Below are 27,479 nucleotides of genomic sequence, written 5' to 3' on the forward strand. Positions count from 1 at the left end.
CACTGTTGTATATGCATTAACTGATTCACAAACCCCACTCCACAGGTGGCTGCATTTCAGTGGAGCAATATGTAAATTCAGTAGTTATAAAGTGCTTTGGGAACCTTGGGATGAAAGGTACTGTAAGAATGTAAGATATCATTACCATTCAGAGGAAGAATGGTCTTGTGATTAAGGCACAGGAACCTTGAATTCTGTTCCCAGCTGTCACTAAGGCCAACTTTTGCAAATATGTGTGCCTAAAGTTAGGCACCTAAATAAGTGGCCTAATTTTCAAAAGTGCTGAGTTCCCAAAGTTCTCACCGACTTCAGTAGGTAATGAGGCTGCTCTGCACCTCTGAAAATCAGGCCACATTAATTTTGGTACCTAATGTTAAACCCACCAGTCTGAAAATTGTGGCCTTTAATATCTAGTCTGCAAGCAGCACTATCCAGAATGGAAAAACTGCCATGGAACTCTATTGTGCACTTTGCTCCCTACACAATCTATCCCCTTCTCCAGAGTAGCACTCAACACTGTACTTTCCTAAAGGTCTGATTCTCCATGCTGTGATTCCAGTCTTATCCTAGTGTAACTTCAGCCAGTGGCAATACACTGGCATGAAACTGGGGTGATGGAGTGGAAAATCAGACCTTTAATATTGAAATGAAAAATACTAAAAAGAGCTGATGTTTTTTTTGCACACAACGTATAAATAGATTGTAGAATTCATTGCCACATGAAACTGCTGAGGCCCAGAACTTAGTAAAATACAGAAAGGGATTGGATATTTATATGGATATCAAGAATATCCAGTTATCATAATTAAAAATATTTTTAAAATGTTGAATGGATATTAAACCTCAAGGCTTAAGCCAATCTCTAACTATTAGCGCTCAGGATGAGACTGAATGTTGAGGGCAGAATACTCCCCAACTGCCTACTGCAAGGTTCTGACACTTTCCTCTGGAACGTCTGGTACTGGTCACTGTCAGAGATCGCATATAGATTAGATGGACTAGTCTGATCCAGTATGGCAATTCCTATGTGCCCATATATTTTTAACTATAACGCTAAAGAATATTTATAGAACAAACATAAAGAATTATCAATATAATCATGATGGAAATTGTTTTGGGAGGTAGTTACAATGATAAGGAGTCCCAACCCAATGCTGATAACCATCAACTTCATCTCCAGAAAATGCTGTTCATTCAAATCTCCACCATTCCCTTTTAAATAGACTGCAATATGTAAGAATTAAAACTAATAAAAAATTTCAACAGGGCATTTAGAATAAATGTACTGCAGTACTGTATTGTATTTCAGGAAAAAACTTGGAAAAATAACTACTATTAAATCCAGAGGGGTAGCCGTGTTAGTCTGTATATAGCAAAAACGACGAGAATTCTGTAGCACTTTAAAAACTAACAAATTTAATTTCAGCAGGCATAAGCTTTCCTAAGCTTCATCAGATGCAGTTGGTAGAAATGATACAGCAAATAGGAAACATATATAGGAGGTAACAAAAGCATATCGAAGGACATAGATAACAATGGGGTAGGTGGATAAAAGGGGTGGTGCTAGAAAATTCTCATTGTTTTTACTATTAAATCACAATTTTCAACTACCGTATATAATAAAAGATGTAGCTTTAATTATTTCTTGTGGCACAAGGTCAATATTACATAGTGGCATTAGTGGTGCAACTTTTATAAATATACATTTATTTTAACACTTCTTTTTTTATATGCATAATTGTGGAGTCTGATACTATTAAAATTTACCTTAAAAAATTCCTCATTTGGCATGACAAATTTAGATGCACACATTTGGCATTTAATTCAGATGCACATAGAGCAGAAGGTGTTGACATGGTAGAATGTATGGATCTAAAATTTCAAAAACTTTGCCAATTCAGATTAATCTAATCTCTTTTGAGGTGTAAATCATATGCTTTAAAGGGTATCAGTTATTTTTCTAAAGCGAACATTAGAGTGTGAGTAGATTTATTGCTGACACATCTCCATTTGTTCCAAACATGGAAACTGTATTTACAGCTGGACTGTAAATAAATACAAATACACAGTACAGCTCTAAAGAAAATACAATATATTTGGGTGCTTTAGAATGAGGATTCTAAGGCATAGAAGTCTTAATCTATTGTTTATAGAAACAAAGTTCAATAATTGTATTTCATGAGACCTAAATGTGTCCAATATCTCTAGAAATGAAGTAATTAAATAATTATCTTTCTAGACCTTCTAAACAAGTGGTTCCTAACATGCTTGTTTATTCACCAAAAATACCCCCAACAAACCCAGATATCTTAATTTTCTTCTGCTAATAAGATGAAGTAATTCCAAAGAGCTAAAAATGTTAGTTGGCCAAGTTTCTTTTGCACAAGCTCTATGGATTTTCTTACTAGAATTTACTGCCCCTTGAGTTTTTACTCACTAGTAGTAATTTAATTTCAAAAGACCATGAGATAGAATATGGTATGATTGAACTGGCATTCTAAATTTTACTTATAAACCCACAAGTAAATTAGCATGATAACTCCAGGTGTTAGCTTATTTCAGATAAGGTTGATTGTATCTGGACCAGCCTTACTACTATTGTGGTCCCAGGGAGCAGCAAGGAGGAAGCAGCTTGATTGGAATGCAGAGTGAAGAGCTGGGCTTTCGGGGGATGTTGGGACATTGGGACATGATGCCAAGGGCAGGTAGTGAGGACTGGAACACGCTAAGGTAGTGGAGGAACAGAACTTAGATGAGAAGCTGGGAGAAGAGAGAGTGGACCAAAGACAGGCCAAAGGGGATAGGAGGGTCTGTAACCACTATACTACAGTCCCAGGATTTCTGGGTCACACCATTCCTCTGAGTTCTGCCAATAAGCATAAGAGTGGCAGAGATCTGTGCTGTGGATCTACAGGTTCCAATGCTACTGATAACCTCTGTAGGAATCAGTGAGGTTCCATATGATGGAATTTTCTGGTGTTTTTCAGTTAGCTGTTTTAAAAACCTAGAAAATTATACACAACACAACGTCAGTAAAAGAACATTCAGCCTGCTTTTGCAAATGCATTGTGATAAAGTACTTAATTACTTAATCAATTTTTTTCCATAAGACCCCCCTCCCCCAGTGCACAGGATGCCAATAAGGAGATGAATCAAGGTAGTGTAGTGAAGGTAGTGCCTCATTTGTTGCAGAATTTGGAAGATGTTTAGTAATCATGTAATTAAAGACTACATCATAATGCATATGCACAAGGAAGCTGAATAAAGGGTACACAGACAACCTTAAGACTGGTATTTGCTAATTCTTGAGTTTTTGACTTTGCAACCTTAACATTTTTGTATAGTTTTTTGGTATATAATTATCTGTCTGAGGAAAGTGATAATATAGTGTGCAGGAATTTGCATTTTTTACAGTCTCTTCAGTCTACTTAGGATCAGTCATTAACTGCACAGTAGCTCTCTGTTTTGACTTGTGCAGGCTCTTCCATTTCAGAAGGACTGATTAAAATATTTTAATTTACTTTCTTTACTGCTGTATCTGGAAGTGATACTTTACAATATATAAAGTAATAGTAATAAAATGATTTACAGATATCTGGAGCCTTCATGCTCCTTCCTTATTTATAGTAAAGTTTTAAACTAGGCATGAAGGGTGGGATCCACAAAGGTACTTAGGTGCCTAGGTCCCATTTTTAGGCCCCACTGTGAGCTACAGCTCCTCACCCCCATAGCTGTTGCTTAATCTTGTAGATGCCTAAAATCGCTGAGTGCTGTAGTTTTGGCAGTAAAAGTTCCCTAGGCAACTATGTTTCAGCCTCTGAGCATGCACTCTACTGCCTCACTCTAGGAACCTCAGTGCCTATCTGCCACCTAAGTACCAGTGATTTACAAACCAGTGAAAAGCTGTTCAGCAGCCTAAGTCTCATGGAGGACCTGATCCAAAAGTGGAGGGCAGGGAGACTAACCTTTATAATCTTTAGTTTAGTGGTAAGGGTACACACCTGGGAAGTGGGAGATCCCTAGTTCCAATCTCCCCTCTGCAAAGAAGGGATTTGAACAGGTATCAACCCGTCTGAGGTGAGTGATTAAACCACTAGGCTACAGCCTATTCTGAGGTGGGCTTCCTCAATCTCTCCTACTTGAAGTTGTTCCACTTTAATTAACTACTTGGGCCAGAGAATTAGAATGATGCTATAGTCTAGTGGTTAGGGCACTCAACGGAGAGGTAGCAGTTCCCTGTCCAGATCTCATCTCATCAGGCAGGGGTGGGGACTTCTAATAGGAGGGTCTTCCACAACCCAGATGAGTGCCCTAACCACGACACTAAAGGTTTTAAGGGAGCTCCTCCTTCTCCCTGGATGTTTGTGTAGAATGAGGTGGACCTGATTGGGCCCCCACACACAACTTAGGTGATCAAACACCCATCATCCCCTGGTTTGTGAATCACACGCAACCTGGACTTGGGTGCCAGACTGAGAGAAGGGTAAGGCTTAGTATTCTTCTCATCAACATCTTCTATTGGCTAGCATAGGCAGCTTCCCATCTGAGACGCCGGCTTTGTGGATCCTATTCTCAGGCACCTATATCTCCCATTTATTGTATAACGAGCCTAGGCACCTAACTCAGGCTTTGTGGATCAGTGTTATTCTTGTGATTTTCTAGGCACCTAAAAGTTGGAATGGCAGCACCTAAATTCCCTTTATGGATCCAGGCCAAAGATTCCAAATAGTGAGCCAAATTTTGAGATATGAGATCCAGTTGCCCAGCATCCCTCACTATTCATCGATGCAAATACCAGGGTGCACAGCAACAGTAAGTTGACTTTTCTGTTTTTTTCTTCATGCCATCAAAAAAAGCACTGGTTCCTGGATTTTTCATTGTGAACATAACACAGGGATTGCAACCAACCACATTTTATAGCAGTGAAAATTAGTCACAGATAGCAAATGGTCTGCATTCTTTCATTCTTGGTGAAATCAACATGTAACAAACCTTTTGACTTGATTTCTAAAAGAAAACTGGTTCACAGCTGCAGTTTAGGATACTCCTTTTTGTACTAATTTTGCAAATCTCATTGAAGTGGATAAAAAGTTGAAATTTTATTTTCTCAAGAGTGATATTTCCCTTTCTTGACAGTATTTCCCATTATTTTTGCTGATTTGTTTGGTTTATAATGTACATTAAAAGCTGAATAAGTAAAAGATTAAAATTAAGCATTTTTCATGTGTTTGCAGGTCAGGGCTGGATATGGTTGCCAAAAGGCTGTTAGACACTAAATAAGAGGGATGCCCTCAAACTGCTTGTCATAGAGTTTACTACTCACCACTGACACACCTCCTTGTGGCTCATCTAGGAATTTGCTCTCAACTAGTCTGAAACACCCTCCTTTTGTCTCTAGCTCCCCGGTCTCCCTAACTCTCTCTTGCTGGAGTGAGGTACATTCTCTTTTTGACTCAGGATACTCTCTCTTTGTGGCACGGACTCTGACCAGTTCACTAGTTTTCCCCTTCTAGGGCATCTAAGTCCCCCATCGTCTCAGGCAGTCTTCCAATCCACTACTCTTACTGTGCCACTTCCCTGCTGGCTGGTAGTGGAACACAGGCCCATCTTCTACTCCAGCTTCCAGTCTAGAGCTCCTATGCTCTAGCAACCAGTCTACCCCCTCTCAGATCCTGTCACTGTTTCCCTGGGCTCCTTCCTACCATTCTTCCCTAACTCTGCCGTTACCAGTGGAGCATCCTCTGTTCCCTGTGCCTATTTCTCCCCCCTCCTAACTTCTTGCCAGAGTCCGTATTCCCAGGCCAAATCACAAATCTACCCGTTATAGAACCACACCTTGTCTCTTGCCAACACCCCTCCTCTCTAGGGAAGGGCTGCAGAGTTCCTTCCTACTACATTCTTCTGCTCTCACCTTGCTGGCTTTATACAAGTTTAGCCTGCTCCTGCCCTGCTAGGCTTCATCATCAATTAGTCTTTATCAGTCCCTGGCTCTCCTCCAGAAGCCTGTCATGGGGTTAATTGACTTTTTACCTACTGACAGCTTTTGTGGGGTAAACCCGCATCACACTGCTGTATAGGACCAGACCATTTTAGGATGGTACCTTGCTTCCAAACTTTGTCAATGAAAGATGCTGCAGCGAAACCATCCCAATATCCATGCAAAACACTTTTTACTGATGTTAACTGATGAACGTTTAACATGCAGACCATTTTTACTGATATTTACTGACTATCAGCATACTGTATGAAGATTGATAGGCCTTGTGATGTTTTCCCTTTATCTGAAGAAATATTTGTTTTGAAACATTTACTTACATTCATAAAAAACATTGCTTGAACATAAATTTTTTTCTGATGCGTTACAGTTATCTATTTTAGTATGGTTTCAGTTTTCTTTATGGTACTAATTCAATCAATACAATCAAACTGTAGCAGTATAAACTAATACTTTAAGAAAACTATTTCAAAAGACTGCAAATTTTTACATCAAACATACTCAACAATAGATTTAAAGATTAGTCATGTCTATACATTTTATATAATCTCAATTTTAGCAGTGTAATGATATATTTGTAATTTCTTGCAAGTTTTACTTTTAGACAATCTTATTTTCTAGTTGACGTAATATCTTCTTCCACTAGGTGGCTCTAAAACAGTTACTTTGTATATCTGATTGGTTGAAATGCTTAGCCATGTAAACAGATCTTCAAAAATGTCAAAATGTGGTAATCAAACAAAAATTTAAAGAACTGGGATATACCACTTTTTAGAATTCACTTTCTAAAATTGTAGTGCAATTTTCCCTCTTCATATCTCAAATGTGAAAACAGCATGAATGCACATTTTAAAATGAAATGTTGTAGCCCTCTTTATTTACTTTGTATATTATAATGAATCAGGTATTTTGGTATATTTGTATTTAAAAAAATTAATAAATTAAATACAAAAAAGGAATGTTGTTCACTGGCTTGTAAGTGAAGCAGCTCCACAGATATACATACACTACACTGGAGTGAAATGCCTTTTAGAAGTGACCACATTACATTCTATTTGTGAAAACACAGTTACATAAATGTATCTAGCACAATACAGAATATCTTTTGAACAAAATATTATGTTCATTTAAGAGATTTAAACTATTTGAATATTCATTTACATAGTCTAACAGCATCCATTTTCAGAATGAAATTGAAAAATATATTTCCAAGCTTGGAAACAATTTATCACCTAATTATTGCAGTATTATTGTAGCCAGGTTGGTCCCACAATGTGAGACACAAGATTGGTGAAGTGGTCCCATAAAAGATATTACCTCACACATACTTTACCATTAATTAGTTATTCTAAGTGGTATTAGTAGACCTCAAACTTTTTCAGCACTTTCAGCTGCCAATATATTTTTTCGGCATTGGATCAGGTATTACTTGTCACAGCTCATGGAAGCAATACAGAAAATCAACAAACAGAGCAGCAATATTCTATGTTTTGAACTGTAGCTGCTTTGAGAACCATGTCCGTAACACATCTGCTCTTCACTTTTATCCCATCATCTGCTTTATCCTTTCATCATCAGAAATAACATAGCTCTTTATGGTAAGTTCCACAGGACAAGGAAAATGTCTTACTACATATTTACATACTGTATAAATTCATAATGATCCAAACTTATTTTGAAATATCCATTCTTTGGATAATAAACAAGGGAGAAACATCATAAAACAAAACATAATAGAAGCAATTGATTTTTCCTGTAGGAATTAAAGACAGACTATCAATACGGGATTAGCGTTGCATGAATATGGAGGTTTTTGCATTTTTGTTTTTAACAAGACATGCACTGGCACTGCAGTGAACATAAATAAGACTGGGACACAGCAAACATTAAACAGGTGCTTTTCCATTACTGCTTTACCTGTTTATATTCTGAATTTTCCTGCCTTTATTATAATTACAATTAATCATTCCCCCAGATATTTTGTTCCTTAATGTTTCTTCTTTATTCATGTATGTTTATCTTCATCTGTTATACTCAAAAAATAAGTGGAGATCTTTCAGTATTGATTCTAAAATCAGACTGAATATTTAGCAATGAACAAACCTAAAAAAAGAACACATATAGGTGTTTTAAAACGTGATTATTTTAGGAACACTTGTAACAAGATACCCTCCCCATTTCTACTCTTTTCTCCTCTCCCTTGCACAACTGTTTCTCAAGTCAATACTAAATGGCTTTTCAGCCTTTTTCCTTTAGGATGAGTTTCTTGCATTTGCCATGGACTGGAGGATTGCACCTTATTTTGCTCTCTGCACTAAATTAAACAAACATTACAGTTGTAATTGATACAAGTAGCCCAGAAAGAGCACATAAAAATAATTACTCTGAACTGCATAACAGTAGCTTTATATTACCACCAATTTAGAGCGACTGTGGTATTTTCAGAAATTGCTACTATCTTCTGTGCTAAAATGACCACTAAATACTACAAACCTGTTTAAATTTTCCTCTAATTTTTTCCAGATCTTCTTGAAGTTTGTTGTAAGTGGGGTCTTCATAAGGATATTTCTGAATCATTCCTATTAGTGATTCCAGGGCCTTTATTTTTTTACTGCAAAAAATGAAAATTCAGATTTTCTTATTGTGGTTCTATTCAGCAGAAATACATTTATTTTTTCAGTTGCCATATGAAGACTACACTGAGTATTTGATACTAAGGTGTTACACTTTAAAATACAGGGCCCAGTCCTGGTACCCTTTTCTCACAGAATGTTCCCCATTTAAATCAATGAGACTACCGATGTCATTCATATGTAAGATCAGTTCTTCAGTACAAACTCTGTGTTAACTCTTTTGTAAATAGCTTGACAAAGTTAGTTTTCCTAGACTCATTAGAAAATATTGTATTAGGAAGTATTTATAATATATTTCCAGACCAATGGCTGGAGGAAACTTTGAAAATGCAACATATTATTAAACATATTGGTAACCAAGAACAGCAATGACTAATAATAGAAGTAAGACAGCTTGCCAAAATATATTTCAAAGTTGTGTAAGTGTGGTGGTGGCTTTTTAAGGTACCTTTACCAAAACCAGATACTACAAAATTTATAATGACCCATGGATATACACATGACACAGTTAAAAAAAAATCCATATGGCATTTGGCAAGACAGACACTAAGAAATTCAAACTCTTGGCATCAAAAAGATTTTACTTGTGTTGCAATAAAGAAAAAAGTAAATGTAATGAAGCCATTCTACAGATTGCCTGCAATCTCTGTTTGCCCTCTCTGGCACTACTTCTGGATCATTCATGCACTGATGACCTTTGATTTTATTGGTTTGCAAATGTTGTTTTACTATACCTTGCACTGCCTTCCTCCAAGGTCTTCAGACAAATCAGGGGCAAGACCTAATTTGGAGTCATGCAACTTGGTCCAATGACGTTCAAATTATGTCACCCTTAGCAAGCACCACTTTGGAAAAGTCCCACTTAAATCAGCAATTTAAAAAAATATTCTGTGTTTCGCATTACACAGAGAGCCTAAGTCTGTGACCACTCTCCCACACCCTCAAAAATAAATATAAAAAATACAAATATTTGAGACCATTTTTGAGGAAGCTGGCATGGTCTTATCTGGGAGCAAGGTCTTAAGATGGCATTATGTCACTTGAACTTTACAAAAAGTTCAGTATAAAAATCCTATAAAAACAGCACACTTGAAACAGCCAATCAGTCAATATTTAGCAAAATTAAAAATAAAGTTCAAACTCATGATGACTTTCAATATCTCCAGTTCTTCAACAAAGCAATTACAGTACTTTCCTCTTCTGAAACTGGTATATAGCTCAAACACCTTATCTTCTGGAATCTTCATCTTGATCAAGAAAATTTACTTTAAAGCTTATCAAAATGTTGAAACTCATTTGAAATATTACTTTTTAAGATCTATATAAGGTCTTTATTTCCATATAAGTTATTCCCCTCACACATACTTCTGAAGGTAAAAATCAGTTATGATCACAGCTAATACCTAATCTAATGTCAGCCTGGTTCAAGAATTATGCTTGGTATTTGAGCAAATGTTGAATGTAATAGCTTATTGAGTTAACTGGGTAAGGTAGGATGGACAGTGGAAAATCCATATTCCTGTTGTGTACACTTCAATAGTTGTCTACAAGAATGTGAACTGAATTTAAAATTCTCTCTAAGGACTGGTCTACACGAAAAACTTACATCAATGTAGCTACATTTCTCAGGGTTGCAAAAAATCCACATCCCTGAGAGATGCAGCTATGCCGACTTTACCCCAGTATAGACTACACTAGGTCAAGAGAAGAATTCTTCTGTCAACCTAGCTACTGCTTCTCAGGGAGAAGAACCACCCCTCCTGTCGCTGTAATGAGTGTCTACACTGAAGTGCTACAGCAGTGCTGCTGTAGCATTTTAAGTGTAGACATAGTTAAGGTTCTCCACTGAGTGATTCTTAAAGACCTTTTTACACCATCCCACTCTCTTAGGTCTAAAGTATAGGTTTTCTGGAAATTGTCTGCATTTTGGCACCGATTGCTCCTGGACTGGAATATTCCTTCCCCACCACGTGTTCTATGACAGGAAGACAACTGAACTGGCTTCTTTTAAAGCAAATTTAAAAACATTTACATTTAAGAAAGCTTTTGAAACTACCCTGATTTTATTTAGGTTTTAATTGTTTATATCTTGTATATTTGTAGTACTTATTTTATTTTTAATTGTTTAATTGCAAAGTGTCAGTGATACATTGGTAGACAGGCAATATATGAATAAAATTATATACAGTCTAAAAGATTTGGGATGAAAGACACTATATAAATGGAAATTTATAAAAATCTAACAGCCTGTCAATCCTGTCATATTAAGAGGACCTGAATATCTAAGACTGTTGCCTAAGTACACCTGGATGTATAGAACTTACATGGTTCGTGGATGACTCAACTAACAGATCCAAACCATGGACCTCACCAGTTTCTTCAGCTACTAAAAGGAAGCACTTGGAGGGCCAACACAACAGACTCCTTTCTCTAGAAACAAGATTTCAGCTCTGCATTCTTCCTGACACTGAAATTACAAATGCTGCAGAAGAACAGGCAGTAGTAAACACACACAAGAAGGGATTCTACCATTTCTCTATGGCCCCTCACACAGACCGTAGCAGTGACATACTGCCCTACAGCCCAGCAGAGAATTCCCCCAGTGCAAGGTGTAGGACAATAGTAAGGTATAGTACTCAGACCCCATCACAACTTCAGTGTAGGGAGTGTGCCGTGCCGTGACTAAAGGAAGTGGACCTAAGAGGTGCTGCATAGACTCTCACTCTCAATTTACCCTCAGTCTTTAGCAGTAAGAACTCTATACGCTCTCAACTAGTCGTTTCACACAAAAGATAATATCTACAGTTTTATCAATAATATTTTTCTCAGCATCGTGGCTGTTAAAAGGGCATTCTTGCTATACATGTATGTCATTGTCTCGGTTTTTACTTTACTTCATTTAAAAAACACTCTGCTTATGGTTGGGAAGTTTGATTCTTGTGATGCAAAGAAAAAAGAAGCATTGATCATTCCTCCTGTATATTTTTTAAACAAATAATGAGCGTTACCAGGGCTCCTGTCAAAATATTTTAGCCTCTCCGTACAGAAAAGAAATCATGAAATTCAGGGCAATATTAACAATACGTAGTACTTTTTTTAAGCCTTACCTGTGCTTTTCTTCTGCAGATCTGTGAAGCAAACATTGCCATGTCAATGCAAACCCAAGGTAATATCCAATCTGTGAATATATAAGAATTCAATTTTTAAAAATTCCCTTTTATCTATACTCAGATAAACAGTAAGTAAAAAAATGCATTCTAATTAATCACTAGCATATGGTAAATGAAAATCAAAACATCTTGTTATATGGTTTCTAAAACCTATTTTGCATCAGAGTGCGCTGAAGCTCTTCAATTTAAGTTGTGATGGAAAGTGCAATTTTGCAGAACACCTCACCATATTTCATCTGCTTTGATCCATCAGAAGTTTGTGCCTCTATTACCACATTTTTTTATTCATAATTATAAGTCTACCTGCATGTGGGGGGGTTATGGCATTGAACTTAAGATACCTAGGAGCTAAGCAACTTGGGTAACATTTTCAAAAGCACCCATTTCAAATGTGATTTAGGCATTTAGGAGTTTAGGAGAATTGCCTTTCAATGAGACCTAGGGTCCTAAGTGTTTAAGCCACTTGGGTATTTCTGAAAATTTTACTTCCTATAAATACCTGACAGAGAAATTTAACAGGATGTATACTATCTGTATCTAGCATCTTTTAAATTGAATTCACTTCATTAATGATTGAGCACATTCTGAGAACATTCTGATGACCACAATTGTCTTAACTGCCACTCCTTTGGTAGTCCTTTTCAATCTTTTGAGGCAAGGCCATAACATGAAATCAGAAAGTTCTGCAGCCAACACTGAAAGATCAGATTCTTAACATAGTTAACTGTTTATTATATTGAAAGAGATGGCCTCCACTTTCAGTATCATAAGTCTTCATTCTAATTCCCAGTTTTCTGTCACTCAGTTTTCTGAAACCCTGATATTTGGAGCTGAATTATTCCTGAAAGTGAATTTGAGCATAAATGGTTAAGGTTCTCTTTTGTGAAAAAATACATATTTCACATTATAAAATAATGACTGCTACTTTTTGGTAAACAGTTCTACACATAACATGGAGACAGAGAGAGAGGAAGTTGAAAATTGGGGTGGATCCTTTACAGTGCATTTGAGGGTGAGTTGTTTTTTATTTGAATTATTCGCTTTCACAAAATGCATGTCCCAATCCTACAGAGAAATACACCTGTGCAAACAAACTGGGACCTTAAGCTGCAGAACCAAGGTAGGCTGTATGGTAGTCTGATTAAATTAGCATTATAGTAAAAAGTGTGCTAAAAGTGAAAAGCACACAGAAAGGGCTGTTGTCCACTTTTTTTAAGGGAAGCAGGTGGAACCTAGATCCTGCACAGCTCCTAGGGTGCACAGGAGTGGGTTTTTCTTCTTTATTAAGATGCATAGAATAGGATGCCTACGTGGCTCTAGCCAAGCTACGCCCGATTACGGAATTGACACTCCCTATCACCAACTGGTCCAAGCCAGAAGAGCTTTAGTGTTGAGAGCAAAGCTCCTTTTTATGTTTTTATTTTTTCTCCCCTTTTTTCTCTTAAAGAAACCCTATAAAATTCTATTAAAAAGTATGCTGAGAATGTTAAAGCTTCATGCTTAAGCATTCATGTCATAAAATGCCTCCTTTAAATGAATTTCACTGACACTGCCTGAAACACAGATTAGGGCACAGTAGTACAAGACACTACACATGTATATTTAGGGTTGAAGGAAAAAATGTATGAAATTGTATTTTTTATTTGAGAAACGATGTTATGTAATTAAATACTGCACAAAGCAGAGGGAGTTTATAGTTGCACACACACTCAACTGTGGAATCTCGTGAATTTCAAGTACTTAACCAAGAGGTGTTTTTTTAACATAGCTTTTTGTATGGGATTAAATAATAGGTTCAGAACGGTTTACAAATCAAGCCTTTACGTGAAGCCCAGGGAGCAGTACAAAATATACAAGACTTATATCACTCATAGATAATGCTTTGCTTAGGCACTTCTTCTGTAAACACTATCTAACCTCAGCAACGTATTGATTTTTAAGAAGTTTCTCCATTTACCTCAGACCCAATCTTTGCACCATGTAGTGCTCCATACCTCCTTCCCTCAATAACACCAACATGACTTCCTTCAGTATAACCTTCTTGATACCCTTCACCATGAAATCTGTAGAGGGAGAAATAGATATAAAAATAATCCTAATAAAATTATATCAGCAAATGCATAATGCAGAAATATTAGGCCACAAAACACTGACTGTTGAAACTGAAATATTGCCATGGTAATGCCAAGATTTTAAAGCAATTTCAGATTGCTTTCTCCTGATGCAAAGTACAGTGACAATTACAGCACACTAACTATCCGCTGTATAGTGGTATTAGAGAGACAAGGTGGGTGAGGTAATATTGTTTATCGGACCAACTTCTGTTGGTGAGAGAGTTATTGAATATGTTAAAGAATCATAGAAATTAAAGATAAAAAAGTTTTTTATATATCTTCAGCTTTGTGTGGCTTAAAGGCTTGTTTCTCTCATCAACAGAAGTTGGTTCAATAAAATATATTACCTCATCCACCTTGTCTTTCTCATATCCTGCTGGGACCCACATGGCTACCACTACACTGCATACAGTGGTATTGTGAGGCAGTTGATGTCTTGGTAAGAAAGGCTGAGGAAAGGAAAGGGATATCTAAAGGGGGAACCGTCAGAAATGAGTGTTAAAAGAAAGCATAAGGACTCTATTCACATATATAACATAGGTAGCTCAGTAGTAAATATCTTGCCTGCAATGATGGAGACCAAGGTTTACATCCCAATCAGTGCAGCACTCTCTCTCTCTCTCTCCAGCCTGCATTTGCAAGGAAACTGGATGATATAACAGAACATTTTCCATCTTTAATTTCTGTGACTCTTTAACCAAGTATATTAAACAACACCTCCCCTGCTTTGGTAAGGTAGGTGAGGAAGAGAGGTTTTTTTTTTTTTTACTAATTTATGTATTCAAAACATTTCCCCCTCAGTGGATCTTCTGATCACACAAGCGAGGGGCAACGCATAGACGAGCGTCTTCCTTACAGCACCTTCCCAAACAACGTGGCGAGCGCTGGGAAATCTCGCCGCATGATCTGACTCTGCGGAGCAGCCAGTCCGGCAGGCAGGCCCAGCTGCTCTTCACAGCAGGGTTTAACACGGGACGGCGGTCACACGGGAGCGGGACGGTCTGTCAAAGCCAAGCCCCGTGGCGGGCAGGCTCACGGCTGCCTCCAGCTTCGCACGCCAAGGGCTGACGAGCCCCGTCCCCGATTCTCGCGCCAAGGGAAGGGGCAGCCTTCGCGCCTCCCCCGGGCCGGCTCCATGCTCCAGTCCGCAGCCTTTCCAGGCCTGTTATTCACCCACCTGGGGTAGGCCCCATTGCAACAGAACCGGCCACAGCCCCGCGCGCAGCCGGACCTCCGCGGTAGAGTCTCTCTCGGTCCTGCCCGGAGGGCGCTGAGAAGCTGCGGCGGAGCGTTACCATAACAACGCTACTAACCACTTCCGGTCAGCTGACGGCGGAGCGTTACCGTAACAACGCTACTAACCACTTCCGGTCAGCTGACGGCGGAGCGTTACCGTAACAACGCTACTAACCACTTCCGGTCAGCTGACGGCGGCTTCCTTCCAGACGAGTCCCAAGTTACTAGAGGAGGCACCAAACTCACTTCGCCGGCCCGGCCGTCGTCACGCGAACGGGGCTCACGTCGCGCCCTGCCTGCAACCGCGGGGGGCCTCGCCCCCGGAGCAGAGCGGGCTGTTCCTCTCCTCTCCCCCTCCCCCCAAGGGCCCCGCTGACAACGCACCTACCCCCGCTCGCCCTGCGCCGACACCGCGCGGAGCCCCGACAGGGACGGCAGACCCTCCCCCCGCCGGCTCCCACCTCTCCTCAGCCATCACGATAGCGTCAAACATATCCGTGGCGGTGGCGGCGGCAGCCGCCTCCATGGCGCAACGCGTCTCTTGTCAGAAATTAACTGCGGACCCGAGCGAGGGTCCCTCCGGCCGGCCCTGGCGCCCTGTGCGCACGCGCAGATTCCACTCGGGGGGCATGCCGGGAAGGGACGGCAAGCGAGTGGGGCCAACGCCAAGGAGCTCCTAGTGCGCAGGCTCGAGGGTGAGACGGGAAGGAGCCGCCGCCTGTAGCCGCTCCCCACCGCAGCCTCGGCTAGTAGACGGGTGGGGGTGGCGGGGCTTCCTCCGTCTCGCTCCTCGCCCTGCACGGCCCGGCCGGCCGGCGGCCTCCCAAGGAAGCAGCCCCCGGTCGCTGTGTCTCCCCGCCCCAGCAGCGCCCGGTGCTCTGCGCCCCCGCCTTCTCCGTGCCGCTTCCTCCCCCAGCTGTTGGAGGGCCCCGAACCCGTGGATCTCCCCGCCCCGCAGCTCGGCGCGTCCCTGGCCGGGCGGGTGCATGGGCCGCGGCAGGCAGCGCTGGCGGGACGCAGGAGATTTGCCCCGAGGCGGGCAAGTGTCTGGATCGCCTGGTGCTTCCCTTCCCAGCCTGCTGCTTGCTTGCTTCCTCCCGCACCTCCATCCTTCGTCTGCCTGGCCAGCCACAGCCAGCCTGGCTGCTAGGGCTGTCCGGGTAGGGAGTGTCTCGCTCTCCTACGCACGGTCGCCTAAGGTCACTCGGGGCCCTTAGGCACGTAAACTGTGACAAACTGCCCCGTCTTCCTTCGTTCCGTCTCTGTCTGACGGCCCAAAGAGACCAGAAACTCCAACTCTCCCTTTCATCTTTTGAGGATTACACTGTTGTGTGGGTGCCCTAAGGAAGGGTGGACCTGATGCAACCAACTCCTTTACTGCTCAGCTCAGAGTTTAGAGCGAAAAGGATGTGGTGAGAAAACACTGTCCTAGCAATTCACATTTGATTAGATGGCCTCTGAGGGACCATTATCAGGTGGCAAAGCTTTGCGCATCTGATTGTGCCCAATGCAGAAATGGCCAGGTAATCAGGGTGCTACCCATTGGTACTCCACCTCAATAATTACTTCATGAAAACTAATGACAAATGCAGTTATCCTTGAGAGTCAGAATGTATCATTACTAAAGACTCAAAGAGTAAGCAATTTTTTTTTAAAGTACATCAGAAGCAGTGGGACCACTGGATGATTGAGATGCTAAAGGAGCACGCAAGGAAGATTATTCTGGAGAAACTAAATTAATTCTTTGCATCCATCTTCATGGTTAAGGCTGTGTGTGAGATTCCCAAACCTGAGTCATTCTTTTTAGATGACAAAGCTGAGGAACTGTCCCAGACTGAGATGCTATTAGAGGACATTTTGGAACAAATTGATACATTAAATTGTAATAAGTCATCAGGACCAGATGGTATCTACCCAAGAGTTCTGAAGGAACTCAAATATGAAATTGTAGAACTACTACCTGTGGTATGTAAGCTATCATTTAAATCAGCTTCTGTACCAGATGACTGGAGGATAGCTAATGTGACACTGATTTTTTTTAAAAAAAAAGGCTCCAGAGGTGACCCCAGCAATTACAGGCTGGTAAACCTAATTTCAGTATCAGGCAAATTGATTGAAACTAGAGTAAAGAACAGAATTATCAGACACAGAGATTAATACAATTTGTTGGGGAAGAGTCACCATTGTTTTTATAAAGGGAAATCATGCCTCACCAATTTACTAGAATTCTTTGAGAGGGTCAATAAGCATGTTGACAAGGGTGACCAGTGGATATAGCGTACTTCAATTTTCAGAAAGCCTTCCAGCAAGAACCCCCACCAAAGACTCTTAAGCAAAGTTAAGCGGTCATGGGATAATAGGGAAGGTCCTCTCCTGGATCAGTACCTGGTTAAAAGATAGGAAACAAAGGGTAGGAATAAATGGTCAGTTTTCAGAATGGAGAGAGGTAAATAGTGTTGTCCCCCAGCAGTCTGTACTGGGACTGATACTGTTCAACATATTCATAAATGATCTGAAAAAAAGGGGTAAACAGTGACCTGGCAACATTTGTAGATAATACAAAGCTACTCAAGATAGTTAAGTCCAAAGCAGATTGCAAAGAGTTACAAAGGGATCTCACAAAACTGGGTGATTGGCCAACAAAATTGCAGATAAAATTCAATATTGATGAATGCAAAGTAATGCACACTGGAAAACATAATCCCAATTATACATATAATATCATGAGGTCTAAATTAGCCGTTACCACTCAAGAAAGAGATCTTGGAGTCATTGGGAATAGTTCTCTGAAAACATCCACTCAATGTACAGCGGCAGTCAAAAAAGCTAACAGAATGTTGGGAATCATTAGGAAGGGGATAGATAATAAGAAAGAAAATATCTCATTGCCTCTTTATAAATCTATGGTACACCCACATCTTCAATATCGTGTGCAAATCTGGTCACCCCATCTCAAAAAAAAAAAAAATATATATTGGAATTGGAAGAGGTACAGGAAAGGGCAACTAAATTGATTAGGGGTATGGAAAAGCCTCCATACAAGGAAAGATTAATAAGATGGATTTTTCAGTTTGGAAAAGAGATGACTAAGGGGAATATGATAGAAGTCTATAAAATCATGACAGCAGGTTTAAAATGAGCAAAAGGAAGTATTTCTTCATACAATGCACAATCAACCTGTGGAACTCCTTGCCAGAGGATGTTGTGAAAGGCCAAGACTATAATGGGGCTCAAAAAATAACTAGATAAATTCATGGAGAATAGGTCCATCAATGACTATTAGCCAGAATAGGCAGGGATTGCTGTTTGCCAGGGGCTGGGAATGGCTGACAGGATGGATCACTTGATGATTACCTGTTCTGTTCATTCTCTCTGGAGCACCTGGCATTGGCCACTGTCAGAAGACAGGATACTGGGCTACATGGACCATTGGTTTGACCCACTATGGCCAGTCTTATGTTCTTATGTGATATTAATTTTAATTAATTCAGAGTGGGCACATAATCATCTTGCTTATTGTGTTAATGTCTTGCATCTTTTGCTTAGGCATACAACATTTTATCTGTCCTGTATATTGAAATTGAGTTTGTTTGAATTTGGCAGTTGTCACTGCAGTGTGTACATTTAACTATTGTTACTGCAGTGGTTTGCTGCTGACTATTGTTACACAATTTCTTACAATTAAAAAATACACTAACAAGACAACCACCCCCTACTTTGACAAATGGAACTCCAATTGCTGCAAAAGCAGGAAAATGTAGCTTATCTGGCAAGAGATGAAAGTTGGAGAAAAGTGAATGAATGGCAACTGAAAAAATTCACCTGTTAAAGGAATCAGCAGACACTGGGTGGCACAATAAACACAGAAATATCTATCTGTATAACATTTGTTTTCTGTTTTGTGTTATCAGTTTGGTGGCTAACCACTAGAGGGTGCACGGGTGCTTTCCATTTATATAAATAAAAATAGAAAGCATCATATTCACACATTAGTGAATAAGGTTAAAAAGACAAAAACAGGGACCACATAAGGGGCCACATATCCATAGTGACACAGGTAGTTAAACCAGGCTCTTTTCTTTATGTTTATCTATTTTTTGTTTGCTATAAACTGCATCCAGAAATTAAAAACCAAAAAATATTCAGATGTTCAGCTGTGAGATTTTTTCTTCAATAAAACCTCAAACCCGTCATTACAAATCTGAAATGTAGTTCAGATTGGTTTAGATTAGGTGTTTTGTTGTGTGTTTTTAACCAAAACTCTGATATCTTGCACCGGTAAGCAATAGTTTGATTACTATTTTGAGCTAGTTGAAAAATTGCCACCGAAATGAAAAAAAATAAAAAATGATCATGAATGTTGTTTTCTTGTTTTTCAGATATTAGCTAGGATGGAAAGGAGTTATGGATATATAGTCATATAAGAGGTCATGTAAATTTTGTGTTCTAAAGTGAACTTGACAATATTTCTGAGTAAACATGGGTTGATTTATACAAGACTCACGGAAACCAAAACTGCATAAAAGATTTACCTGAACCCCTACAAACCAGGTCTTCATCTCTGCAATCAGATTTACATGGGCAGATCTTTATGCCTACATGAAGCCAATTTCAATGAGACACCACCTAGGTGTAAGGATCGTCCCATATAAATCAATTTGCAGGATTGGCCTTGATTAGGATAGCCTGGTTGCCCAATAGCACTCCCTGTTAGTCAGGCATGACATTGCCAACACTCCCTGCCTCAGTTTCCTTCCCCAAGGTAGAACTCCTTAGCTCTCCACCCACTGCTCTGTGCTAGAAATGACTTAACTCTTTCCAGGGTCACAAAAGACAGACTAAAAAGTCCCAACAACCAAAAAAGTTCTTCCTTTTGGGAGCTTCTCTTCAACCCATCCCCTGGGCTCTGTCCCCAGCCCCTTCCTAAATGACTTTGAGAGTCACTCTGGAATACAGCACTCTTCCCCAAGCTGGTTCCATTCTTAGGCCCTTCCATCAAAACCTTACCCACTCCCTGTGGTTCTACTCTCAGATTGAGTTCTCTCAGCCTTCTTGCAAGGCCCAACTGTCCATTAAACTATCACTGGACGCTCTTTAGTTCTGCCCCCTCAATCTGGGAGGCAGCTAATTAGTTATACCACAGGTGGGACTGGCCCCCTCTCCCTTTAATGGGGGCCAATCACCCTGTGGCAACCCTCTTCCCAAAGGATTTTTTTTTTTCACTTTTGCGGAAGTTAACTGCACGGTTGCACAGTTGATCTTGCACTTTTGGCTTTTTACATTGATGTCATGCTGTGTTGAATCATGCCACTAGTGTTCTGTCATAGTAGAGGTTTATGTTATATCTCAGTTTTTGAAACTGAGCATTCAATGATTTTTTTATTTTTAATATATAAAGCTAGACAAAGATGTACCAGGAATATAATATTCTTTATAACAAACTCAAAGACTACTGCTTTCGTCTCTTTTCAACTTGACTACTCTGACTCCTCCTTTGTGACTCTCCAGACTTCCATTTGTCAGAAATATGGCAGCCACAGTTCATCTCCTTGCATGAAGTTGGTAGAACCTCACCTCCATTATCAGAAATCTTCACTGGCTGGCTGCCCATATTGGAATACAAAATAATACTTCCCTATCTTCCATGGAATTACTGTCTTCCACTTCATAGTTTTCTGACTACACCTATTTCTGTCCAACCTTTTCCCTAATACTTCACAAAAGACAAAAAATTTCTTCCTACAGGCTCCATGTGGTATTATTTTAAAGTTCCATTAAGAAGGCTCCATTTTCCTTGTCCATTAGCTACCTGGGTTGCAGAGAATAGTGTACATAGCTTCCCTTCAGCAGAGCTACTACTTGTTTTCTATTTGGTGGTTGCCCTACTGAGTGAAAATAATTACATGCTCATAATTCATGTAAGTAGAATTTGATTGCCTATCAAGTTCAAGTACTATCAGGTCTCTTCCAACTAGGATGACCGGATAGCAAGTGAGAAAAATTGGGATGGGGTAGGAGGTAATGAGCATCTCTATAAGAAAAAGCCCCGAGTATTGGGACTGTCCCTATAAAATCGGGACATCTGGTCACCCTATTTCCAACCCAGGCTTTTATGATGCTCATTTAGATGATCAAGCAAAAAAATAACAAAAACCCTAATCGAACATTTAGCAGCTCCCATCTCAAGCTAGGTGATAAAGATTAATTTTCAATGTTCCTTGCTCAATATTTATTATTGTTTATAACATTTTATTTAATATAAAGCTACAGAAAAAATGAGAGCAGATCTGTTGGCTCTAGTGAGATCTTGTTTTAATTAGTTTGTTGTCTTCAAAAGGATCAGAAGAATCTCTGAGTTAGCAACAGACATGATTAGAGACATGGCAGTGTTCAGAGGAGTCTTCTACATTCTGAAATGTAAAAGATTAGCTTTATTTAGGGCTAAATTATCCTTTAGCGCCTAAGCAAATATCTGAGGTCAGGAAAGGGGAAAAAAATCAAAAGAAGCCTCATCTTACCATACTCCCTTGCTCAAAGACTAGGGTCAATTGTTGTCCCTTCACTCTGGAGCTCAGGATCTGCTCCCTCTGTATGTCCCTAGCCATGCATACCATCCCAAAATGGGCAGGGAAGAGGTGGAACACGGGCAACTGCACCCCCACACTGTCAGCTGAACAGGACGCATGGACAGGTAGAAATACTTTGCACCTCTCAAAGGTGGTACAATCTCTGGAGCACAATCTCTGAGCTCTGCAAGGGGTGAAGCATCCCAGCTCCTTCTCTAGTATAGATCTTTGTGTAAATAAGCCAATCTGGCTCCTAGTCATTAAAAGAGAAGCATAGCAGCAACATTATACAGGTATTTACAACTATGAGTTAAGCAGCTCAGCCAGGTGCTCCTGTTTACCTTTTCCCATATTACAAGAAGTCATTCAAGGAAATTAAAAGAGAATACATTTATAATAGATAAAAAATAATTTTTTTTTACACAACAAAAATTATAGAACTTACTGTCAGAGGCAATAATTAAACCTTCTCAATATTTTGATTAAAAGCAGTGTTAGATATTTAAAGAATAGAAAAGCAGCTTTGTTACTCTATTCATAACTCAGATGAACGTGTAGGAATTTAGGTCTCTCTGCTCTGGAGCAGATTGGTCCATCAAGTCTAATATCATGTGGCCTATGCTGGCAAAACCTTCCTTAGTATTGCACAAAGTCCAAAAGAGATGTCTCCCAGGCTCCAGTATTGCATTTTCCCTTTAGTATAGTATTTCATAAAGTCAGGAAGATATTTTTCCCATGCTATAGTACTGCACGCTTGTCAAGGTCCACAATGCAGCATTGCACCTTCTTTTGAAGTATTCCGTTTAAACCACATGATACTGGACTGGATGGATGAGTGTTCCAATATCTATATTTCTATGTGACTATGTGAGTCAGTTGGTTGTCCCTGTATTGATTATAAATGAAACAGACTTCAGCACACTGAGATAAAAGCAATTAATTTAATCATTTACAACTGAATTATGAACTACTACTTTTTGTAGAGGTCATGAAGCTTTCTGATAAAGGTCACATGTATGCCAGAGAGTTGCCCAAATGTTGTCTGCTCACCTCCCTTAAGATCAGAATAAGTAACAGGCTTTCCCTAAGGCATTGGTCCACATACTCAGCCTGCCCAACTAAGGTTCTTGCCTATTATTTGAATGAGGTGGGGTTGATAGATTGGGCTATGTAAGTATGGATTATGGTTTTGTTTTCTTGGGCCTGCAACAATAATTGTTCTAAAGCACTACTGTCTTTTGGCATCAACTGTCGTATTGTGTTCAGCTCAGATACAGTCTGTTGCAAAGGAGGAGATACGCTGCTGTCTCTCATATAAGCTTTTTTTTTTGTTGTTCTCTGTAGTTTTCTTTAAATCTAAAATAAAGTCATTTAAACTGAAAGCCTACAGTTACTCTTTATATAGAGAAAAGCATAATACCAGGTTTCACAAGAGTTAGTGAAAGGAAGTCTACTCCCTATCTATGCACCATGTACAGGATACACTATTATTTGTATTACTGTAGTGCCTAGGAGTCCTAATGGATCAGAACCCCATTTGTGGAGGGCACTGTACATAGAACAAAAGATGGTCCCTGCCCCACCAAGAGAGTGAGAAACACTCTAAAGCAAAGGCTCATTATTTTTTCTGACATGGTGGCTGAACATTTGGTTAGTAGGTAACAATAATCAATGACCCAGTTAGCTATGTATTTAACCTTTCATAAGGATGTTGTATTTATGCTAAAAGTAGGCAAACTTACTTACTATGTAATGTAGCTCAACCTGAAATTTGAATGATGTCATTATTTACAGTAGCTCATCTGTTCTTCTGAGTTTATTTCATAATAAATATTATAAAACATTTAAAAAATCATCAATTTAAAACAAAGTTTAATATATATGGGCCAGATTCTGATCTCCTTTACCTTGATGTAAACCCTGAGTAACTCAGTTGACATCAACGGCTATGTCTACACTGAACACCAGTGTCAGTGGCATGTAGGTAATGTGTAGCTACATACTGCAGTGAACTCATGCTGAAGATTGCAGAAGGTGATTTAATACATCATTCTTTTTTATATCTTTCCTTAATCAAGGCATATCTACCAATAATATAATATTATTTTCATAATAAAGGAAGGCTATTGGTACAGCCACCTTGAAAAACAAGGAGAGGGTCCAAAAAAAAACAAAAAACTTATGTACCTATCTGTATGTGTATCTTAGGATTTTCTATAGCACTCATCACCATGCTATCAAAGTGCTTCTCGGGTAAATTAGGTCTCTAGTCCCACAGCAAGATCTGGACATGATGAGTCTTTTGCTCTTTTCCTCTGATTGGGATAAAGATATTTTTTATTCTTTTCCCAATTCCCCATTAATTTTACCACTGTATAAAAGAAGTGGGTCTTGTAACATGCCCTGAAAGTGGTCAGACTTTTCTAGAAAAAAAAAAAATTAAGTACCTTGGAGTAAATCCAGTACTCTTTTTCAACAGTTATTGAAGAAAGCCTAAATCAGTCAAAGATATAGGTAACTAGCCAACTCTTGTCATAAATATTGGGGGATATCACTGCATTGTTGGAAAATTCTGACTAATCTTAAAGAAGCTAATAGCACTGTTGTGGGGTAAGGGTACCTCATCCCCCTTGTAGGGAGGTAGAGGAATGTAGTTGGCCCACGCTTAAGTGTCCCTGGCCAGTCCTGGCGCCTAAGAGCTGGAGTCAACGAGTGCACCCTTGTCTGCAGGGACTAACAGGGTAGGCCACCACCTAAGGGTGTGTGGTGGCCAGAGTAGGGGGACCCAGTTTCTACCTACTCCACCAGATCCCAGCCCAGGGCCCTGGCAGTGGCAGAAGATTCTGTCACTGGGTCAGCAGGGATCCAGCCGAAACACACTGACAACTCATGGAATAATGGCTAACCTCCCAGGCTTCTTCCTACTGTGTCTCCTGAAGCTGCAGCCTTGGCATCATCAGGGCCTCTGGATTCCTCAGTGAGTGCAGCACTCAGTGACGCTGGGCTCCATTGGATGGCCACAAGCTCCTGGGCAGCCACCTGAGTCTTGGCGTCCCAGGCTCCTGCAGTCTGGTGCACCAGCAGCTCCTGGGCTGGCACCTCCACTATATGTCCTTCCTCTTAGCCCAGACAGCTGCGCTGCTTCCTTTTATACCACTGCTACACTTGGAGCATGCCCAGTAGGAGTGAGGAGGCGAGGCTTCCTCAGCCCACAGTGTGGAGTTAACCCCTTCCTGTTCAGTTCAGATTGAGTGTACCTCATCACAAGCACATTCAAAAGTATCTATGCGGATCCATAAAAATCTAAGATCTTTCTTAGTTTTATGAGAACAGTTTTAAAACTATCAGCACAGCCACCTGATAGTCAAAATCAATACAATGGAAGAAAAACAGTTTAAATAAATGTCCATCAATAGTCTTTCCATATGTAAATCACCAATACCTTACTGTCTTATGAAATTTTATAAGACTCATAGATATTTTCTGACTGGAAATACTATGGTAATTCTCAGGTTCTGTGTTAAAAAAATATAGTTCTACAGTATTTTAATTTTACAGGATTCATCTATATCGAATGCTGGAATTATTGGGGGAGGAGTGGAAGTATAATAAAGCATTTCTGAGTGACTCTCTAAAATATACCAAGAGTTCGGTTGTATTTATGGTGGTCCTAGATAGATTAGAGAGAGAGAGAGAGAGAAAGGGGGGGGGGGAAGAGAGAAAGAGGGGGGGGGGGAGAGATTTTCAAAGCTGCTTAAGGCATTTGGGTGCTCAGTTCCCAATTGGGAATTTGATGTCCAGAAACCTTAGACATCTTTGAAAATCTCAGTCTACATAATTAATTCAAATAAATCTAGTCTTGGCTTGATTCTTCTCCCCTGGAAGTAAATGGTGAAACTTCCTCTGTTCTCAAGGGTAGTTAGATTGACCCTATACATCAAAATTGCTGAATAGTTTCTCTATAGTTCAAGACTACAAAGTATTAGCAATATTTCTGGCCTTAGAGCACTATTCCATAGCTTCAATAATAGGTCCCAATCTGATGAAAAATACCTGAAAAAAACCTACACAATGAGTTAAATTTATCCTTAATACAAACAAGTGCAGCTCCTATTGACTTTGCACGCCCATTGACTTCAAAGGGGGTGCATTTGTTTTCATCAGGCCTGCATTTGCCCAAATTCAAAGCACTTCTAATGAAAAAAAAAATGGAATTAGACCTTCCCACCATGCCTTCTCCCTAGATGCACAAAACTCTTATGGCAAAGTATGCAGTATCTCAAAAGACTTTGCAAATAGGTGGTTTTGGTACTGTTATCTCAATATCCATCACTCTAATATTATGGTATTTGCTTGAAAGGCATTGTTCATAATCCTTCATGCTCTCCAAAGACACCAGACAGAGATGTTCACTGTCTCCCTTCCTAGAGCTTGCTCATAGTTTGAACAACTATTGTAGCTTCTCATTGGGATTTCACACTCAAATATTGGACAATCCTTTAAAAATATTTTAGAGATATAAAATGTAATTATAAATCTAAAGGGACTGCAAACAACTTACAATATTTTGCAAACTATAGTCAGCCTTTGGCTTATACAGTGCAATTCATGATGTTTGTGTTGTTTATATTCCCACACTCAACCTAAAACAATACTGTTTAAATATCTTGCATGCCAAGTTCCTGACCTAGTCAGGTGTCTAATAATAAGAAAAACATTTTCCTGTAATCATTCCACCTTAGGCTGTGATATTGTCAGATCTCATAAGTGAAGCTGCCAAGACTAGTCAATGCTTGGATGGGAAACCTCACAGGAAAACTTAAGTGCTATAGCAAGTGGTGTTGGTGATTAAGTTTTTGATCATTCTTCTCTATCAGTAAATATTGAACCAGTGCTTACCATACTGTTACAAGAAGAGACTGTTGTACTGCTGGTGTGAAGTGTAAAACCAAAGCTGTCAGCACATGTGGTTAATCTCAGGATGCTTTTCACAAATGTAATGACGTTAACCCCTGTGCTCTAGCCAAATATCATCTGAGTAGTTACATTCTGTGTCCCTGAAATTCCATGTGTAGTTTTAATTAGATAATGTATCCAATTCAATCAGGTCTCAAGTGTTGGTTATAGCCTCAGTTCCGGCAGCTAAAAGTTGACCTATCTGACCCCATAACTCACACATTTATTCTCAAAGCTACCATCCTAATCAGACCTCCACTTTTCACAGTGTAGCCCCATGAAATCTTTCCTCATATTAAATGTGTTCTTGGATTCACTTTTTGAACCCCTCTCAGAAAGGTCACTATACTTCCTGACAATTAAGGTCATCTTTCTAGTGGCCATAATACTTCTCCTAAAGTTTTGTGTAGGATGGGTCAAAATTTTTCCATAAAAATTGTTTTTTGATTAAAAAAATTAGGTTTTTGACTAAACAATTTTTGGGGGGAAGTATTTGCTTTCCACAGAAAATTTTAACTTTTTGTTGAGAAACTTTACACTCAAAACCCAAAAAGCTTTGTGCTACATTAAACATGAAAACCTGGATAATATCTCCCAGATACACTATGGCCAGGGGAATCATGTGATGAACCACTGTAGCTCAGCAAGAGACAAGACCATGTTCACAGGCATTTTTCTTTCTTTTCCTTATAAAAGGAAATGCAGAGTTGAAACTAGAGCTCCAGCGAACCGTTATGCCAGAGAACCAGAATTTGGTGTCTGACCCACTGAAGTCAGTAGGAATTAGGAAATGAAGAGAGCTCAATATA

General features: G+C 39.6%; 1 protein-coding gene across 2 annotated transcripts; it reads right to left on the minus strand.

Annotated features, from left to right (window-relative positions):
- Positions 1–1,396: 1,396 nt before the first annotated feature.
- On the minus strand, positions 1,397–15,931 carry LTO1 (LTO1 maturation factor of ABCE1). Of its 2 annotated transcripts, XM_067558220.1 has the most exons (6): positions 15,610–15,931; positions 14,477–14,558; positions 13,756–13,861; positions 11,736–11,806; positions 8,489–8,606; positions 1,397–8,098 (listed from the first exon to the last, which is right to left on the minus strand). In XM_067558220.1, the coding sequence occupies exons 2-6, from the start codon at positions 14,545–14,547 to the stop codon at positions 8,030–8,032; spliced, it is 435 nt and encodes a 144-aa protein (XP_067414321.1). In that variant the 5' UTR covers positions 14,548–14,558; positions 15,610–15,931; the 3' UTR covers positions 1,397–8,029. The 2 variants fall into 2 exon arrangements, with proteins under 2 accessions (XP_067414321.1, XP_067414323.1); XM_067558222.1 differs by lacking the exon at positions 14,477–14,558.
- Positions 15,932–27,479: the final 11,548 nt, after the last annotated feature.

The sequence above is a fragment of the Emydura macquarii genome, unplaced genomic scaffold (assembly GCF_026122565.2).
Source record: "Emydura macquarii macquarii isolate MOO-44397 ecotype Brisbane River unplaced genomic scaffold, CSIRO-AGI_Emac_v2 contig_1876, whole genome shotgun sequence".
NCBI classification, from domain to species: domain Eukaryota; kingdom Metazoa; phylum Chordata; order Testudines; family Chelidae; genus Emydura; species Emydura macquarii.

What these genes read in the sequence shown, in the direction of transcription:
- LTO1 (XM_067558220.1), bottom strand. Translation starts at nt 14,547, where the DNA reads ATGCAGGCTGGAGAGAGAGAGAGAGAGTGCTGCACTGATTGGGATGTA. An exon ending in CTTGGTCTCCATCATTGCAG is followed by an intron (nt 13,862 to 14,476) that starts GCAAGATATTTA and finishes CTCCCTCTACAG; the next exon opens with ATTTCATGGTGAAGGGTATC. An exon ending in GTGCAAAGATTGGGTCTGAG is followed by an intron (nt 11,807 to 13,755) that starts GTAAATGGAGAA and finishes ATATATTCACAG; the next exon opens with ATTGGATATTACCTTGGGTT.